This window comes from Uranotaenia lowii, chromosome 2 (genome assembly GCF_029784155.1).
Source record: "Uranotaenia lowii strain MFRU-FL chromosome 2, ASM2978415v1, whole genome shotgun sequence".
NCBI classification, from domain to species: domain Eukaryota; kingdom Metazoa; phylum Arthropoda; class Insecta; order Diptera; family Culicidae; genus Uranotaenia; species Uranotaenia lowii.
In genome coordinates, this window is record NC_073692.1 from 137,597,575 (window position 1) to 137,617,064 (window position 19,490).

Genomic DNA, 19,490 nt, shown 5'->3' on the forward strand with positions numbered 1-19,490 from the left:
TTCAGATTCAGATTTCAGATTCAGATTTCAGATTCAGATTTCAGATTCAGATTTCAGATTCAGATTCAGATTTCAGATTCAGATTTCAGATTCAGATTTCAGATTCAGATTTCAGATACAAATTTCAGATTCAGATTTCAGATTCAGATTTCAGATTCAGATTTCAGATTCAGATTTCAGATTCAGATTTCAGATTCAGATTTCAGATTCAGATTTCAGATTCAGATTTCAGATTCAGATTTCAGATTCAGATTTCAGACTCAGATTTCAGATTCAGATTTCAGATTCAGATTTCAGATTCAGATTTCAGATTCAGATTTCGATTTCAGATTCAGATTCAATTTCAAATTCCAGATTCCGATTCAAATTCCGATTTCTGATTAAAGTTTCTGATTAAAATTTCTGAACACTGAACACGAATGTATCACTGAAGAATTCTAAAATTCAGAAAAGAATCATGATAACATTCTAAACAAATGTATCACTGAAGAATTCTAATGATAAAATATCTAAAAAGATTCAAGAAGCTTATTTCAATTTGGAAAATAATCTTTCTCTATTTTAAAATCAAAACATTTACTACGCAAAGAGGCATCAGCATCATCAGCACAATCAATCAACAAACCACGCGGCGAGACGGCAGTTCCTCCTGCTGCTGGGTTGGGTGGTAGATTTGGTGAGCGACAAAAAGAGAGCTAAAGGATTTGTTTCTCCCGCAGCTACGTGAGGGGTGCGAGATTTGTACACCAACCTGCTGAAAACGTCGGCCAAACTGGTTGAAATCTGGCAGCTTTCAGTAAATTCGAAAAACGTTGCTACAAATTGTCAAAACACCATACAAAATGTATGTCAATCGAAAGAGGAGATTCTAATGAATCTCTAGGTATATAAAAAGTGACCAATTTGAGTTCAAATTTTGGAGAAATCACGCTAACAAAATCGCGTAAACCCACCGACACGAGGGGGAGTTTGAAAAATGACAAAAAAGATGTGAGTTTCATTACCATATACTGAACAACTGAGATTTTTGAGGAACCAACTATGTTCTACGAAAATAATAATAAAGTTAACGAAAAAAAAACTAAAATTTGAATTTAGAGAATCGGTCCATTGGTAAGCGAGATACAGCAATGCAAAGCCAAAATTGGGTGACTTTTTTGAAGTAAGAATTTTTTCTACCGGAAGTTCCGGGATAGCGGCCAAAACTTCCTTTGGACCACCAAAAATTTATACATCCATGGATAGATTTATTCTTGACAATTCCAAATATTATAAAATCAGCGCAATATTTGGAACCTGTCTCAAGTTATAGGCATTCTAAAAAGAGCTTTTTTTCGGGACTTTTTTCATTCGGAATCAGCTACTGGTGATTTCGTAAAATATTTCGACTTTATTTTTCAATATTGAGAAACTAGAATAAATTATCTATACAATGAATTAAAATTCATCGAAATCGGTCAATATTTGCGGCCAGGGGAACTTACGCAAACTCTCGGGTCATATAGACCCGAACAGCCTAATTACGGATTTTTTTGAGGGAGCACTTCCGGTGGTCACAGGAAGTTGCCTGGTACTACAGATTGTGTATTTCGTGATTCCCCAGGGAGGTTTTTAAAACCAAATTTTTGCGATTTTTTCTCGAAGAGTTATGATGATTTGAATGTGCGCTTCGGGTCATATTGACCCGAACGACTTTGGAAGGTTAACTCTACTGAGAAGAAACTAATGTTATGTATGACTCAAATAAACGATAGATGAAACGACTTTGTTTTTGTTAAGGTAAACTACAGAATGTATTTTAACATTTTGAAACGTTCAATTGTATCGAAATTACAATCACCAATGGGGGCAATTCTTCAAATCCTACAACTTTGACATACGATCTCACAAAACACATTGACTGGAAAAAATATTTAGACGCAATCGTAACGGCGATTAATTCTGTAGATGATCTACCTCCATTAGAGGAATATAATTTTCTGTCAGGCTTGATTTACGATTGTGCTATTCGCTCTCAAACGAAACCCATTCCAACGTCATCCATTAATCGAAGGCCTCCTAACACTTGGTGGGACAGCCAATGTTCTGAACTGTATGCGGATAAATCCAAAGCGTTCAAAGCATTTCGAAAGCATGGAACCATCGGAAATTTTCAGGTGTATGTTTCCCTGGAAAACCAATTTAAAAAATTGATCAAAGGCAAAAAACAGGCTTACTGGCGTAATTTTGTGGGTGGGCTGTCACGCGAAACGTCCATGAATACTTTGTGGAAAGTGGCACGCAATATGCGCAATAGATCTCGGTCGAACGAAAGCGAAGAGCATTCTCACAAATAGATCTTTAACTTTGCACGTAAAATATGCCCTGATTTCACACCTGTGCAAAAAATTATTCGTGATGTGCCACCACATGGAGTGATTTGGATTCTAACTTTTCGATAGGGTAAATGATCTTGAGCGGAACTAGTCAAAATCTGATCTTGAGCGGAACCATTTATTTTTCCTAAGATATAGGCAATGATTGTTTATGAATCTTATCAAAATGTTGAAAAACCCCTTTTTCAAAATCTTTTCATACAAGCATTAACATTTTTGCTAAAGTCTATTAACTGAAATAATGTTATAAGAAGATTTAAAAACATACGCATTTCTGCTGCAATTTTCATCAATCTAAGCTAACTTTGAACGTCAATTTATGTAACCCTTGGCCGTTATAAACTGATTCTTAATGACTTAAATGGTAGAAAAATTCTTAAAGAAGCATTATTCGGGTTTTTGTAACAAGTTTTCCATCAAAATATCAATTAACCGCGTAGTTTGCCAAAGTGAAATATGATCTTGAGTGGAACCATCTTTGATCTTGAGCGGAACTACTAGCTTCCGAAATAAAGCGCTAGGTGCGCTGTCTTATGCCTAATGTCTCACACGCGATTTTTACCCCTGAATATATGCAGCACCTTTTATTTCCTTATTATATCAGCTTTAGGGAAAGAAAAGATGTAAAATTAAATTCGAATAAAACAAAAAATAATTAATTGGTGTCATAGCGTACCAAACTAGGCACACAAAAAGCTTAATTTTTGGGGGTACAAGAAATGTGTTTTGATTCTTTCTTTCAGAGGGACGACGGGAAGGAGGAGGAAGGCTTTCATACATATTTTTGGCATAATTCGAGAACTAAAGAAACCAATAAAGTTAAGTCATTATTTCAGAAGATGAATCAATCTTCATTGCCGTTACTATTCGTACTTTAAGAAGTAGCTTTCATTTAAAGAGGTTGTTTTATATGTTCAAATTCCAATTGAAAACGATATACTACCTAATAAACAAGATTTAAATTGTTTTTGACACACATTCCTTCAATTTTACAAAGTGTAGCAAAGCACACCGGGTTAGCTATTTTATAATTCTCCACGATTGGTTCAATTGGTGGCCCGGTATTGAAACTCTATCCAATTCCCTTGTGTTTGATTTTACACTTGAGCTCGAACTGGAAGTCGGTTTGAGAAATGATTGTTTTATCAATTAAGCTAAATAATTAATGTTTCCATAAATTTTAAATATAAATAAATTTAATCTTGATTCATAAAAAACTGAAATTTACAATAAACTTTATTCTATGAATGAGTTGCTTAGAGCAAGATTGCCGAAATCACAGAAAAATCTGTTTTTCACAGAATTTTGAGGAAACTTTCATCACAAATTTCACACAATTTTTGAACTTTGATCGGATTTCCATAATAATATTTTTTTGGTCAATATTTAATTTAGGTTTCTTACTTTGAATTAGAAAAGTATGAAAAGATTTTCAACGTAATCTGATTTTTCCCAACTAAAATTTAAAAATGATCCATTTTATCATGAGTTTCCAATGAAATTAAAGGAATTAAGGGAATGAGAAATGACAAAAAATCAGATTTTTTTTTTCTCAAAAACGTTGATTAAGAGCAATGTACAGTTTTTTTTTGCAAAATCTGTAATTTAAGGCATCTTCTTATGTATTTCTGACTCTGTCGTTACTTTCAAAAGTCGTCCGGGTCAATATGACCAGAAGCGCAGATTCAAAGCATCTTAATCATAATTACAATATACTGAGGAACTGACATTTTTGAGAGACCAAATATATTTTATGAAAATGTTAATCAAATTAACGAGAAAGAACTAAAATTGAAGTTTGAAATATCAATTCATTAAGAAGTGAGATACAGCGATGCAAATACAAAATTGGATGTCTTTGTTTTGAGTTAGTTTTTTTTCTACCGGAAAATCCAGAATAGTGGTCAAAAAATTCATTGAACCCCCACATATTCATACATCATTGGATAGATGTATTCTTTTACAATTCCAGAAATTAAAAAAGCACCCAAATACTGCAAAGTTGTCAGAAATTATAAGCAATTTAAAAATAAAATTGTTTTTTGGGGCTTTTTTCATTCGGAGCCAACTACAGACAACCTAGTAGAACATATTCACTTCCTTTCAAAATACTTAAAAACTATAAAAAATAACCTACACAATGAATCCAATATCATAAAAATCGGTCAACATTTGCGGCCACGGGAATAACAAGAAATTACAAGTCAAATTCCCCCGAAACGCAGATTTTGCGAACAGCTTTGGAAGGTTAAGCAAGCAATAAATTTGAACGGATATTTTGAGAACAACTTTGGAACGCTAAGTTTCTTTTTTTACGTGAAAACATTAATTTTTTAACTTTAAATTCTTCAAAGATGAAATTTAATTGAAGTTTCACAGTTACACAAGTATTAGGAATGAGAGCTATTAAAGATGTTGACAGAAGAAAATGGTTCCGCTCAAGATCATATTTTAGTTCCGCTCAAGATCAGCGTGGTTCCGCTCAAGATCAGAATTCTTACTCCAGTAAAACAGCTTTAGAGTTATTAGGATTTACTCTAAAATATTCTAAAAATCATCATTAGAAAGCAGAAACCAAGATCTATCCGCTGAACTAAAAATTTTTTTGTTCGGTTATAACCCACAGCCATACCGCTTGATCAACTGTTTCGAGTTGCGTCGAATTGAGCCATTTAGTTCCGCTCAAGATCATTTACCCTAGTTGAATTCTCACTTGCTCTCCTCTCTTGCAACAATTCAGCACCGGGAGTTGATAAAATAAAATTTAACTTGTTGAAAAACCTTCCGGATGCCGCAAAAATTCGCTTGTTAAATTTATTTAATCAATTCTTGGAGCATAACATTGTTCCCGAAGATTGGAGACAAGTGAAAGTTATAGCTATCCAAAAGCCCGGAAAACCTGCGTCCGATTACAATTCCTATCGTCCTATAGCGATGTTGTCTTGTATACGGAAGTTGATGGAGAAAATGATCCTGTTTCGTTTGGATAAGTGGGTAGAAACAAATGGCCTCCTTTCAGATACTCAGTTTGGATTTCGCAGGGGCAAAGGAACAAACGATTGTCTTGGTTTGCTGTCTTCAGAGATACAAATGGCATATGCAAAACAGGAGCAAATGGCTTCAGTGTTTCTAGACATAAAGGGGGCTTTTGATGCAGTTTCAATCGAGGTGTTGTCAGACAAATTGCATTCCCGTGGTCTGCCTCCTCTGTTAAACAACATCTTATACAGCTTACTTTGTGAGAAGCATCTGAACTTTGCTCACGGAGATATTGCGATAAGGAGGATTTCGTATATGGGCCTACCCCAGGGTTCATGTTTGAGTCCTCTTTTGTACAATTTTTACGTGAGTGACATCGACAGTTGTCTCTCTGAAGGCTGCACTCTAAGACAACTTGCAGATGACAGCGTAGTATCTGTAACAGGTTCTACAGAGTCTCATCTGCTCAGGCCTTTACAAGATACTTTTGACAGATTATCTTCCTGGGCGTTGGGGCTTGGGATTGAGTTCTCTTCAGAGAAATCGGAGCTGGTGGTTTTTTCTAAGAAACATCGACCTGCTCAACCTAAGTTTCAACTCCTAGGTAGAACGATCACTCAATCGAGGTGTTTCAAGTATCTTGGGGTTTGGTTTGATTCCAAGTGCACCTGGAAAGCTCACATTGAGTATCTGAAAGGAAAATGTCAAAAAGGATTAATTTTCTCCGAACAATTACCGGCACCTGGTGGGGAGCCCATCCAGAAGATCTAATTAAGTTGTATCGAACTACTATCCTTTCAGTGATGGAGTATGGTAGTTTCTGTTTTAAATCAGCTGCCAAAAAACACCTCATCAAACTCGAACGGATTCAATATCGTTGTCTTCGCATCGCTTTGGGTTGTATGCCTTCAACGCATAACATGAGTCTTGAAGTTTTGGCAGGCATACTCCCATTGAAAGATCGATTCAATTTACTATCTCTGCGGTTCCTCATCAGGTGTGAGGTCATGAACCCATTGGTGATTGCAAATTTTGAACAGCTGCTTGAGCAAAATCTTCAAACAAGATATATGACTATATACCATGAATTCATGTCTTTGCAATTAAAACCTTCTTCGTATTCCCCTACTCGTGTTTTTTCCCCTGACTATGACAATTTCTCTGTCCAGTTTGGTTTGTCCATGCAGCAGGAAATTCGTGAAATTCCGGATCAACTTCGTCCGATTGTTGTTCCTAGAATTTTCAGTGCTAAGTATGGACACACCAACTCTGAAAAAGTGTACTTTACTGATGGATCATTGATGAATGACTCTACAGGATTTGGAGTGTTCAATGAAATTTCTAAAGCATCTTATAGTCTTCAGTCTCCGTGCTCAGTGTATATTGCGGAATTAGGGGCAATTCATTGGGCACTGGAGAACGTCGCTCTACGTCCCATTGAACATTACTATATTGTAACAGACAGCCTCAGTTCTGTTGAAGCCATTCGTTCTTTAAGACCAGGGAAACACTCTCCATTCTTTCTAGGAAAAATACAAAATTGTTTGAGTAATTTATGTAGACGCGGCTTTTACATCACCTTTGTTTGGGTCCCTTCACATTGCTTCATAATTGGAAATGAGAAAGCTGACGCTTTGGCGAAGATAGGCGCGCTTGAGGGTGAAGTTTATCAACGTGAAATTGCCTTCGATGAATTTTTCTCTTTAGTCCGCATAAATGTTCTCGCCAACTGGCAGCGCAAATGGAGAGAAGGTGAGTTAGGTCGGTGGCTCCACTCAATTATCCCACAGGTAAGCCTTAAATCATGGTTCAAGTGTTTGAACTTGAGTCGTGATTTTATACGATTTTTTTTTTTTTTTTTTAAATATGTCTTTATTTGTATCAAATCATCATTACACTTATATTACATTATTGCATTAAACTAGGTGTTCAGCTCAATAATGAACTGTTCATAGCCCTATAAGTAACTAGATTATAAAAATTTATTTATAAGATTTTAATTTGCTGAGCGCAATCAAGTTTTTAATGTAGGAGAACATCCTGTAATAGCAAAAATATTTTATACTTAAAACTAAACACTATCTTAAAATTAAACTAAACATAAAGAGAACGAATCTCTGCGATGGAAGACTGCATCGATTTGCCTCTGAAGTTGGAGATGATTTTGTTGGCCATCTCTTCGATCGATTCAATGCCCGCAATCCGATGAAGATCTTCGGTGCTGTGCCAAGGTGGAAGCCGCAAAATCATTTTCAGAACTTTGTTCTGAATCCTCTGGATGGCTTTCTTCCTCGTCGCGCAGCAGCTAGACCAAATCGGAACTGCATACATGATCGCTGGTCGGAAAACTTGTTTGTAGATGAGCATCTTATTTCGCAGACACAACCGGGATTTCCTGTTGATGAGAGAATAAAGAGATTTAGTGTATTTATTACATTTAGATTGAATATCTTCAATGTGATTTTTAAAAGTAAGATTCCGATCAAGTGTAAGTCCCAAGTACTTAACGTGATCAGACCATTCTAATGAAACCCCATTAAAAGTTATGGAATGATTTTCATTAGGTTTTAAAAAATTTGCTCTTGGCTTATGGGGAAATAAAATAAGTTGAGTTTTGGAAGCGTTAGGAGAAATTTTCCACATTTTCAAGTAATTCAAAAAGGAATTTAAATTTTGTTGCAATCTACTGCGTACCACCCGTAAATTTCGACCTTTGGCTGAAAGCAAAGTGTCATCAGCAAATAATCTTCTACCTTTTCCTTCTGGTACATCAGGAAGATCAGAAGTAAAAATATTATATAAGATTGGCCCAAGTATACTACCCTGAGGGACACCAGCTCTAATGAGTGTCCTTTCAGAGCATGAATTTTGATAGCTTACTTGTAAGGTTCGGCTAGTCAAATAATTTTGAATAATTTTGGTGAGATATACAGGAAAATCAAATCGAGCTAATTTAGCTACTAAACCTTTGTGCCAAACACTGTCAAAAGCTTTTTCAATATCAAGAAGAGCAACACCAGTTGAATAACCCTCAGATTTGCTAGCGTTAATCATATTAGTTACACTCAAAAGTTGATGTGTAGTAGAATGTCCATGACGAAAACCAAATTGTTCATCAGGGAAAATAGAATTCTGATTAATGTGAATCATCATTCTATTCAAAATAACTCTCTCAAATAGTTTACTTAAAGAAGGAAGCAAACTAATTGGTCGATAACTTGAAGGCTCTGAAGCACTTTTTCCAGGTTTCAAAATTGGAGTTATTTTGGCATTTTTCCATTTATTGGGAAAATAAGCCAAATGAAAACATTTGTTGAAGATTTTAACTAAAAAATTTAAAGTGCTTTCAGGCAACTTTTTAATAAGAATATAGAAAATCCCATCTTCCCCCGGAGCTTTCATGTTTTTAAATTTTTTGAAAATCAATTTAAGTTCATCAATATTTGTCTCACAAGAACTTTCAAACACATTTTGCTTGGAAAGAATATCATCAAATTCTAGGGAAATTTGAGCATCAATTGGACTTACAACGTTTAAATTAAAATCATGAGCAGACTCAAATTGTTGGGTTAATTTTTGAGCCTTTTCTGAATTAGTTAAAAGAAGTTTATCCCCATCTTTCAAAGTAGGAATTGGCTTCTGGGGCTTTTTCAAAATTTTAGTTAATTTCCAAAATGGCTTTGAGTAGGGTTTTATATCCTCTACTGCTTTAGCAAAATTTTCATTACGAATGAAATTTAAACGACGTTTGATCTCTTTTTGAAGGTCGCAATAAATTAATTTCAAATAAGGATCCCTAGTACGTTGATATTGGCGTCGACGAATGTTTTTCAGTCGTATCAAAAACTGAAGATCATCATCAATTAAAGGTTGATTAAATTTATGTTTAACTTTAGGTATTGAAGCGGCTTTAGCATTGACTATTGAAGTTGTCAAATTTTCTACAGCCAAATCAATATCTTCTATTGAATTCAGTGGAACGTTGACATCTAAAGTACGTTCAATAAAATTCATATATCGCTCCCAGTTAGCCTTTTGAAAATTAAAAGTTGATTTTAAAGGGTTTTCAATGGGACTTTGAGATAAAGAAAATGTTACTGGAAGGTGGTCTGAATCGAGGTCCGCATGAGTAACTAATTGACTACAATGCTCGCCTAAATCCGTTAGAACCAAATCAATTGTGGAGGGATTTCTAATTGAAGAAAAACAAGTATGCCCATTAGGATATTCAACAGTATAATAACCTGCAGAGCAGTCATTAAACAAAATATTCCCATTTGAATTTGATGAAATATTATTCCAAGATCGGTGTTTTGCATTAAAGTCACCAATAATAAAAAATTTAGATTTATTTCTAGTGAGTTTTTGTAAATCTCCCTTCAAAAAATTTTTCTGTTCACCGCTACATTGGAAAGGCAAATATGCGGCAACAATTATAATTTTCCCCATAGAAGTTTCTAATTCAATTCCAATTGTTTCTAAGACTTTTGTATTGAAAGAAGGAAGAAGTCTAAATTTGAGACGACTATTGATGACAATAGCTACACCCCCACCTTGTCGATCAAGTCGATCATTTCGTAAAATTTTAAAGAAAGCATTGCTTTTCAAGTTATTGTCTGGCTTTAAAAAAGTTTCAGTGATGGCAGCAATATGTATGTTTTGAGTTTTCAAAAATAAAAAGAATTCATCTTGGTTAGCCAGCAAAGATCTAGCATTCCAATTCATAATATTTAAACATCTATTTGGATCCATGAGGGAATCGTAAAGTCATAATAATTTTGTTAGCATAATTAAAAGAAGTTTGGAAAGCTTCAAACATTGAATTTGCTTTCAACATAAGTTGCATCATTTCCATTAAATTTTGATGCAAAAATTTTAATTTTTCCTCAGTAATCTCAACCAAATCAACAAAATTGTTAGAATCAGAAGAGGAATGAGAAGAACAAGTATTTGAATTTCGGGGATTTTCCCAAGCCTTCGCATGAACGTTGAGACTTGGTTTTTTCCCATTTTTATTAGTTAAACCTGAAGAGGGAAACCCATTTTCAACCACCTCTGAGAACGATAAACAACGAGTCTGGGGCACAGATTCAGCCCAGGTAACATTAAAATCACTTCGGGTATTACCCAGCCGTGATTCCAATGTAGGCCGAGGCTGACTGCGAACAGGCAGGTTGTTTGCCGGTCTGACGTGTGTAGACGAAAAAGAGGAAGGAGGAGAAGAAACTTTTCTGGAAACTTTGGGGTTTTTCCTAGAAGCAACAATTTTTGCCCTGATGGGACAATCTAGCGAATTCGAGGAGTGATTACCTGCGCAATTCGCACACTTAAAAAATTCTGTTTTTGGCTTATCACCACCAAAAAGGCATTTAGATTTTTCATGATCGAATGAGCCGCAAAACATGCATCTGGCATTCATTCTACAATTTTTAGTGCCATGACAAAAAGCTTGACAACGACGACATTGCGTAATGTTTTGTAAAAAATTGGTAGAAGATTTACGAAAAGGTTCGAATTTGACTCGACAATGAAACATAAGACGAGCCTTTTCAAGAATTTGCAAATTATTAACCTGATCCTTTTTAAAATGGATCAAATAAAGTTCAGGAGCAAAACCAACACTACTGGTATTATTCGTGTTGGTTCTTTTCCTCATTTGAATTACTTGAATTGGAGAAAAACCTAACAAAGAATTTAATTCAGCTGTGATCTCATCCGGTGTCTGATCGCCAGTGAGACCACGAAGTACAACTTTAAAAGGACGATCACTTCTAGCGTCGTACGTAAAAAATTGGTGTTTTTTATTATTTAAATAATTTAAAACCTTTTGAAAATCATTAAAAGATTCCGCCAATATACGAGCAGTTCCCCTTCGACCGATCTGAAAAGAAATCTTCACATCCTTGACGGAAGTGACGATTTCTTTTCGAAAGGCATTGAAGTCAGGAATCGTGACCGTTATTGGTGGAATCCTTTCGTTTTTAAGAGTATAAGAAGAAGAAGGTTTCTTAGTACTCTTATCAGAATTAAATATGAATATTTCCTCATCACCGATGTTATGAAGGACATCGAATGAATTGGAAATTTCAACTTTTTTGGCAGATGGCCCTGGATTAGGTTCAGCAATCCGTTTTCTTCCGGCCCTTGAGCCGGCCGAAGACTTCCCCATGCTGGAAAGAAAAGAGAAAATATGAATAAAAGAAAATGAAAATAATTTTAGCACTGAAAAGTGCTGATTGAAATACAGGTAAGGAAAAAATAAATAATGTAAAATGTTCCTGCAGGTACACAGCAACGATACGATGCTCCGGCGTACGTGTTGACGGCTCAACGGTACAGATGGAAGTGTGTGATTTTATACGATCATTTTCACGACTCATGTCCAATCACTGTTCCTTGAACGCTTTACTCTATCGTGTAAATCTGGCTAGCAGCAATCTCTGTAACTGTGGCCAAGGTTACGAAGACATCGAACATGTGGTTTGGTCATGTGAGATTCATATTATTGCCAGAACGAGTTTAATTGATTCCCTTAAGGCCCGGGAAAAACAACCTTATGTACCGGTAAGAGATGTGTTGGCCGCGATGGACTTAGTATATATGTCTGAACTTTAGGGGAGAATGAGGATACTTGATCCCTGGGGATACTTGATTCCTTAGCTATATCTCGAAACTGGAATGTCTTACAAAGATCAAATGTTCTAGAAAAATGTGCCAAAATGAGCAAAACGACAATGCTTGTAGTTGAAAATTTTTTAACAAAATAATTGTTTGAGTAATTGAACTTTGTATGAAAAATTTCACAAAATGTAACTTGAAGATCTTTTTTCATCACTTTAAAATGTTCCTTACATGGGAAAATTATGAGAAAAATATTTGTTTCAATGTATCTATCGTTCGAGCGTAAAATGAACTTCAGAATGCCATATTTTCAAAGGAATGGAAAACTCTCAACTTTTTTCAGACAAAGTTTTCTAAAATGTTGATTATGGGTACAATTGATCCCCTAGTGTTGGGTACAATTGATCCCCCCTTCCAAACGGCATATTCTACTTCTGAATTGATCGTTATGATTGCTGATTACGAAATTACTAATATTTATCCAAAAACTAATATTTGTCAAACAATTGTCTGAAGAAAAGAGCAAAAATAATAAATTTTCTCTTTATTATAAAAAATAGCGCCTTTAAATATGCAATGTTATTAGCGTTGAGACAAAGTTATAGAATTTTCTTCTTATGTCTGCTATCAATTGTGAAATGAGAACAAACATGACCAAAATAGTCAATTAACATTCTATCTTGGCGTTTTGTTTGATTTTTATACAAGGATTAGGGCTTCCTGAATAAAAGATCAAGTCTTCTTCAATAGGGGATCAAGTCTCCCCTAGCTTCAGAAAAATCGCAATTTTTTTACTCCCACGGAAATGCTTCTAGTTCATCAACGGGTTCAAGCATCGTTCTTATTTTTGGAGCATAGAAATTTGAAGTTACAAGCTGTCAGAAAATGTCAAAGACGGCGAGTTGCTAAACTTTTCCAAAAAGATATGTTGAAAATAAGAAAAGGGGATCAAGTATCCCCACTCTCCCCTACCTATTCTTTAAATCTATCGATCTACGTCTTTAATACTTTTACTTTTCTATCTGCTATGTACAATAGTATTTACTAGAGAATAACTATAAAACGTAATAAAAACTGATTTTGGCTCCTTTAAACCCAGTGTATGAGCCGTTTGAAATAAATACATTGTAAAAAAAAAAAAACGTTCAATTGCTACGCTTGATCTGTACGATTGTTGATTTGAAGAATATCTGATCGCGCTTCAAAGTTGTGAAGGGGCTTGATTTGTCATATATTTGTTCATGGAGAAAGTTAACTTATAAATTTTTTGAAATATTTTATACGAGTTGCTGATACGGTTTCAACGCGTTTTGATGTACTTAAAAAGTAATGGTTTATTTTTTTAAAGAAAAAAAAATCAATATCGAAAAATAAAAAGTATTGAAATCTGCAATCGGGTGGTTTTTAAGTCGAATGAATCTAATTTGAAATGTTTGGGAAAATCGGAAGGCCGCCGACGCAAATTGTCAGATAAATAAATCATCCTCGTTTCGCATCCTTATCTGTTGATATGCTGATATTCTGATATTGAAACAAAATGAAAACTACTCACGTCGCATACTGCTTGGTTGTTCCTGCTTTTCTTCCGTAACCTTATATCCACCATCTCCGCCACTCGGTGGACCACTTGGAGGCCGTTGCTGCGGTCTGCTAACGCTGCTTCCATAGCCATATCCATTGGGCCCTGTCGCTATTCCTGTTGGGCGACTTCCCCCACTTCCATATCCGGAGGGTTTACTATCCAATGGCCTTTGGGGCCCGGTACTACCATATCCGGAAATTGTGTTATCAACTGGTTTCATATTACCCGTAGAAGCCGAAGGACCGGTGGGTCTCCCAAAGTATCCAGCGTATTCGGGTCTAAGGTAGTTGCTATCTAAAGATGGAATGTTTTGAGCATACATTTCAGGTAGATGCCCGTTGTTGTTAGGCATTGGATAGTTGGTTTCATAGAGCATTGGGTACTGGTAAGAGTCAGTGTTCGGTCTCGAAGGACCTGATCCACTCGGATACTGTGGTCTGATATCCAAAGGATATTTAGTGGGTGCTTCACCAGGCATTGTGGGTGCCGTTTGTTTAGGTGGCGTCCTGTCGATTCCTGTAGTTCCAGCTGCAGTACTCGTAGGAGGACCGTAATGACCCGTTATCGACGAAGAAGGTTGATCCTTAGTGGTGTAGTATTCTTCTCCAGGGGCGGTGGTTTCAGGAAGTGTTTCTCCTGTCGTTTGCCCATAAGTGGTTCCGATGCTGGTTGAGTATGTTCCTGGATATTCGCTGGTGGGCCGAGTTTCAGGGAAACCTCCATGGGTAGTCGATATGGGTTCGCCAGATGGCGGACTGCCACTTGGTGAGAATATCGGAGGTCCAGGTCGTTCTGGAGGTCCAGACGGAGGGAATGAAGATGTTGGTCTCGTTGTTCCTCCTGGTGGTAGTTCGTTACCAGGAAAACTGCTTAGTCCTAAAATAAAAATAATAATTTGTAATTTTTATTTCATTCATTAAGTTAGAAGTGAAAATCATACCTCCAGGTCTAGGGGGTGCGTTTGAAGGTCCACCCGAGTCTAAAAAACAGTTATACTTTCGAGTATAGAGATCAAAATCGGGATCGAAAATGGTCCCCACTGGTCTTGAGTTAGTGGCATCGATCAGGTTTGCCGACAGTTGACAGGTTCCATTGCCTCGCCCAGAAATGCTGAAAATCGAAAAAGTTTGATTTAGAATTGAGGATTTTTTGTTTTGAAAAAATTCTTACCCAAATGAGAACGTTTGGCATTCTTTGTCATTTAGACAGAGAGTTTCACAGATTTTTAATGAATTTGTATCCGAATTTCGGAACGTCTTTTCGAATGGTAACATAGCTCCCAGCGCTATCCGTTCGAAACAATCTGTGAAAAAAGAAGATAAAGATAAGAATTATGATAATTATGAAAATAACATGAAAATATATATTATTTTACAACGAGACAATCAAAAGTAATTTTAGTTGAGATTGGCAAAAAATGGTAAGGGCATGAGTTTTCCTAAATCAACAGCAAAGATTTCCACGCAATGTTATCAACAATTTCTACAAACATGCACACCGGAGGTAGCGGAGGCAATGTTCTTCGTAAAGAATGCAAAACGATATCGAAAAAATTAAATAAGGGAACCAACCTTGGAACCTATTCAATTTTAAATTCGTTGTTGACGAATCAAGAGATTTGAACGCCAGACAAGATACAAACACAAAGAATTTAAGAAATATTTTTTAGGTAACAAACGTAACTTATGCCGTTTTTATTTTCTCCACTGGCGCGGGACAAATCTTTTCCTGAATAAACAAACAGAATCGTCATCCGGGACGATGCAAATATATGGTTGCTATACTCACCCTTATGCTTACCCCCAGCACTGACAACTTCTACGCGTTGCAACAGCCTGCTTGAGGTTCAAATCTCGGGCAAAACTAGTGGACTTCTGAATTAATAAACGAACACAATAACAGCAGTTAGGGCAAAACTCGAGGGTAACTAGTAGTGTTTTCGTTTATTGGCAGTGGCAACCTAGTTATCCACGAGTTTTGCCCTTACTGCTGTTATTATGTTCGTTTATTAATTCAGAAGTCCACTAGTTTTGCCCGAGAGTTGAACCTCAAGCAGGCGGTTGCACCCCGTAAAAGTTGTCAGAGTTGGGGATAAACATAAGAGTGAGTATAGCAACAATATATTTGCATCGTCCCGGGTAACGATTCTGTTTGTTTATTCAGAAAAAGTTTTGCCCCGCGCTAGTGGAGAAAAACGAAAACGGCATAGGTTGCCACTGTCAATAAACGAAAACACTATTAGAAACTTTGCTTATCGTTTCAAAAACCATTTTGAATTCATCTAGATAACGATGATTGATTCCAAAACAGGTGTTTGCTGCCAATCCGATAGGAACGAGACGAGCAGGGGCGCAACAAGCGAGGTAATTAGACCTAGTACAGCTTAATTTGGCTGTAACCTGTAGAGATGAGATGAAGGATAGGCAGAAAATAAATCAAATTCAATAAAATAAATTAAAATAACACTCGTATTTGGAAACACGTAGATATATAAAATAACATACATTTCTATGGCAACATTCGTTATTTTGGCAACACAAGGAAAAACAAACAAAACAAAGTCAGTCATTGATCGATTTTTGTGAGCGACAGACGTGTTTGAGTGAATCTCTGAATCGAGATTCGTAAGAATCGTGGAATCACGACAATGGCGTGGTTGGTAGAACAAGGACAGAGAACGCAGACTTTAAGACTGCTGCTATGAAAAAAAAAACAAAAAACGTTTTCAATTCGACCTACGGTAGAAAGTCGGATAGACACAAGGAGCGCAGATTTTGAAGGCTGCTGCTAAGATCATTTTTTTTTATTCGGCTCCAGGAAAATTACGGATTGGCTTGGGAAGCACAGATTTTGAAGGCTGCTGTTGATTGTTTGTTTTGATTTGGCCTCCGGTGGATATAGACGGAGTTGGCTTAGGAAGCGCAGGTTTTTAAGGCTGCTGCTGCTGATTGTTTGATTGGGCATTCCGGTGGGAAAGACGGATTAGCATAGGAAGCGCGATTTCAAGGCTGCTTCTGCTGATTGTTTGTTTTGATTTGGTCTTCCGGTGCAAATAGACGAAATTGGCTTAGGAAGCGCAGATTTTTAAGACTGTTGCCGATGATTGTTTGTTGTGATTTGGCCTCCCAGTGGGGAAAAAACAATTGGCTAAGGAAGCGCAGATTTTTAAGGCTGCTCCTGCCGATTGTTTGCTTTGATTTGGCCTTCCGATGGGAAAAGAAGAATTTGCTTAGGAAGCGAAGTTTTTAAAAGCTGCTGCTGCTAATTTTTTGTTTTGATTTGTCCTTCCGGTGGAAAAAAGGATTGGCTTAGAAAGCGCAAATTTTTAAGACTGTTGCTGATGCTTGTTGGTTTGGTTTGGTCTTCCAGAGGAAAAGGAAGGATTGGCTTAGGAAGCGCAGATTTTTAAGACTGTCGCTGCTGATTGTTCGTTTTGATTTGGCCTTCCGGTGGAAAAAGATAAAATTGGCTTAGAAAGCGCAGATTTTTAAGACTACCGCTGCTGATTGTTTGATTTGGCCTTCCAGTGAAAAAAGAAGGATTGGCTGGGGAAGCACAGATTTCAAGGCTGCTGCTGATTGTTTTGATTTGGCCTTCCGGTGGAAAAACACGAATAAGCTTAGGAAGCGCAGATTTTTAATGCTGCTGCTGCTGATTGTTTGTTTTTATTTGACCTTTCAGTGGAAAAATACGGATTGGCTTAGGAAGCGCAAATTTAAGGCCAGCTTCTGATAATTGTTCGTAATGTCGAATTGTAGAATTGAGATGATGGATATTTAAAAAAAATTGTTTTAGAGAAACACACTGGCGAATGTGGGATGCCCAAGAATTTGGAAAACGGTTGCCACGGACCGAGTGTGTTTGAGGAATTATGTGCATCAAGTAAAGTCGTGAGAGGAAAAACTATGAAAATATTTTTTTAAAACTGCTATCACGTGTACGGTATCATAGTTTTAACACAGAGATTTAAACAAGAACAACATCTCTTTTTAAACAAAAAACCTAACTAGTGCCTATAAGCCGATTGTAGGAACTAACTAACGTATACCATGAATAATACGTGAACAAATCTGGAATAGTGCAAGTTAAAAAATTAAGCATGAACTGCATAAAATTTTGAGACAAAAAAGAGGATTTTACAGTTTAGCTTAAATATATTATGTCAAATTTCTATACAAGATTTAGATTCCGGGACATACCATTATTTTTGGACCATCCTATTCTCCAATTTGTTTTGATTCTTTAAGACCTAGTAAAATATTAGTGATGAAAGCAGTTCCTTGCATTTATTTTGAATCAAAATTTCATAGTTGTACGAAAAATATAACCTGTGCCTGTTGTGCCTCAATTCAGTGTTTAGACATTTCTGTTTGGGTGCCATGCTAAAATAGAGCTGCCTCCTGTGAGAGTTGAACTCACGACCGCTGGTTTACTAGACCAGCGCTCTACCGCTGAGCTAAAGAGGCGTTGTTGATGGGAAGATATAATTCAAACTTTTGTGGCTGATCGCTAATCTGGCCGATTAAAATTGAATTCTGTCTTTGATGAAGGTTAAAGGATATTTTTTGACCACAGACATGGACTTTTTTCAATAATTTGACTGGTTTGCGCAGCAGGTCTTCAGATTTCATAAAAAATTTCAAATTTTGTTCATTTTTGCTTTAACTGCTCATCACTATTGATAATGCTTTACATTGATCACTGATTGTAAAGTTAAAATGTACCCTCTCAGTGCATGACCAGGCTGTCGAAGGTAATATGCTCAATATTGGTAGTATAGCATTAAAAAAATGATACTAAGATTATTGGTTGAAGCTTGAAATCAGTTTTTTCTGAAAGCTCTTTCAAAAGCATAAAAAATGTTTTTCCTGCTTTGATGAGTTCTTTGCTGTTTTGCTGTTAGTAGAACGTGCTTCCTGCATTTGTGAGAGCCGTTGTTTGCAAATTGTTAATTTTCTGTCATTATTTTTTAATGGAGTGAAGTTTATACAACTTCAAAGGCTTATTTAAAAAATCATCAATATAAGTTCACTATTCAAATATTTTCAAACGTGTCCTATGAAAGCTAATAAAATTTCAATACTGCACAAAATACTGTCATTTTGCAACAGAAATCTTAAAAAAGAACAAGAAACGAGTGCTTTTTTTATGATTTCTGTTGAAAAATAACAAAATTTTGAGCATTTAAAATATGTTTAATTTTATTCACAAAAGAACTAACCCAAATATGTCGGAAAATAAATTTACAAAATTTGAAATTTTGGTAAAAATCTGAAGACCCTCGGCGCAAATAGTCAAATAACAGCAAAAGTTCAAATTTTTCCAAATATTTTTTATCGAAATTTTGAATTTTCACTGGTTTAAGTGTACAATTTTTTTTTCAACTAGAAGATTAGATTTTCATAATGAATTTCTTAGATAAATTGTAGCCCGAATACACAACCAGTTTGTACATGAACAGAAATTTGGCTGAGTGCCAATTAAAAAACAAAGCTGCCTCCTGTGAGGGTTGAACTAACGACCTCTGGTTTACTAGACCAGCGCTCTACCGCTGAGCTAAAGAGGCAGTGTTGGTAAGGTTTTTTAGATGTAGCATCAATTTTCACTTGTAAAAAATTGCATTGAATATTAAGTTACATTGATTAAACTATTTCAACTGGTTCCATAAAACTAAATGCATTCCAAATACCCGTGTTTCTTAAACTGTAAAGTTTCATTTTAAACGGTAAAATGAATCCATCTGAGTAATAAGAAACTTCAGGGAACATATGATTGAAGATCCTTTTTTAATTTTGGAACACATAGATTTGAGCTCGTAGTTAAGTAAATAACCTCATAGCATGTTATTAACATTGTTCAAGAGCTCATTTTGTAAATTTAAAATATTATAGATACTAACAGCATTTTTCTGTATAAAATCAAATAAATCATTC

At 35.9% G+C, this 19,490-nt stretch overlaps 1 protein-coding gene and 2 non-coding genes across 6 annotated transcripts in view; all 3 read right to left on the bottom strand.

Moving 5' to 3' along the window:
* LOC129744747 (uncharacterized) overlaps window positions 1–19,490 on the bottom strand; it is a 163,648-nt gene that overhangs the window by 90,538 nt on the left and 53,620 nt on the right. For 3 of the 4 annotated variants that reach the window (XM_055737442.1, XM_055737439.1, XM_055737440.1), the window contains exons 3-5: window positions 14,728–14,860; window positions 14,498–14,667; window positions 13,528–14,433 (exon numbers count right to left, since the gene is read on the bottom strand). In XM_055737442.1, the coding sequence (XP_055593417.1) occupies window positions 13,528–14,433; window positions 14,498–14,667; window positions 14,728–14,860 (1,209 nt within the window). Of the gene's footprint in view, window positions 1–13,527; window positions 14,434–14,497; window positions 14,668–14,727; window positions 14,861–15,128; window positions 15,252–19,490 lie in introns of those variants that run through there. The other variant, XM_055737441.1, reaches the window with a different exon arrangement.
* Window positions 17,952–18,023, bottom strand: Trnat-agu (transfer RNA threonine (anticodon AGU)). The gene has a single exon. It is a non-coding gene; the product is annotated as a tRNA-Thr (tRNA).
* Window positions 19,052–19,123, bottom strand: Trnat-agu (transfer RNA threonine (anticodon AGU)). Its single transcript has one exon. It is a non-coding gene; the product is annotated as a tRNA-Thr (tRNA).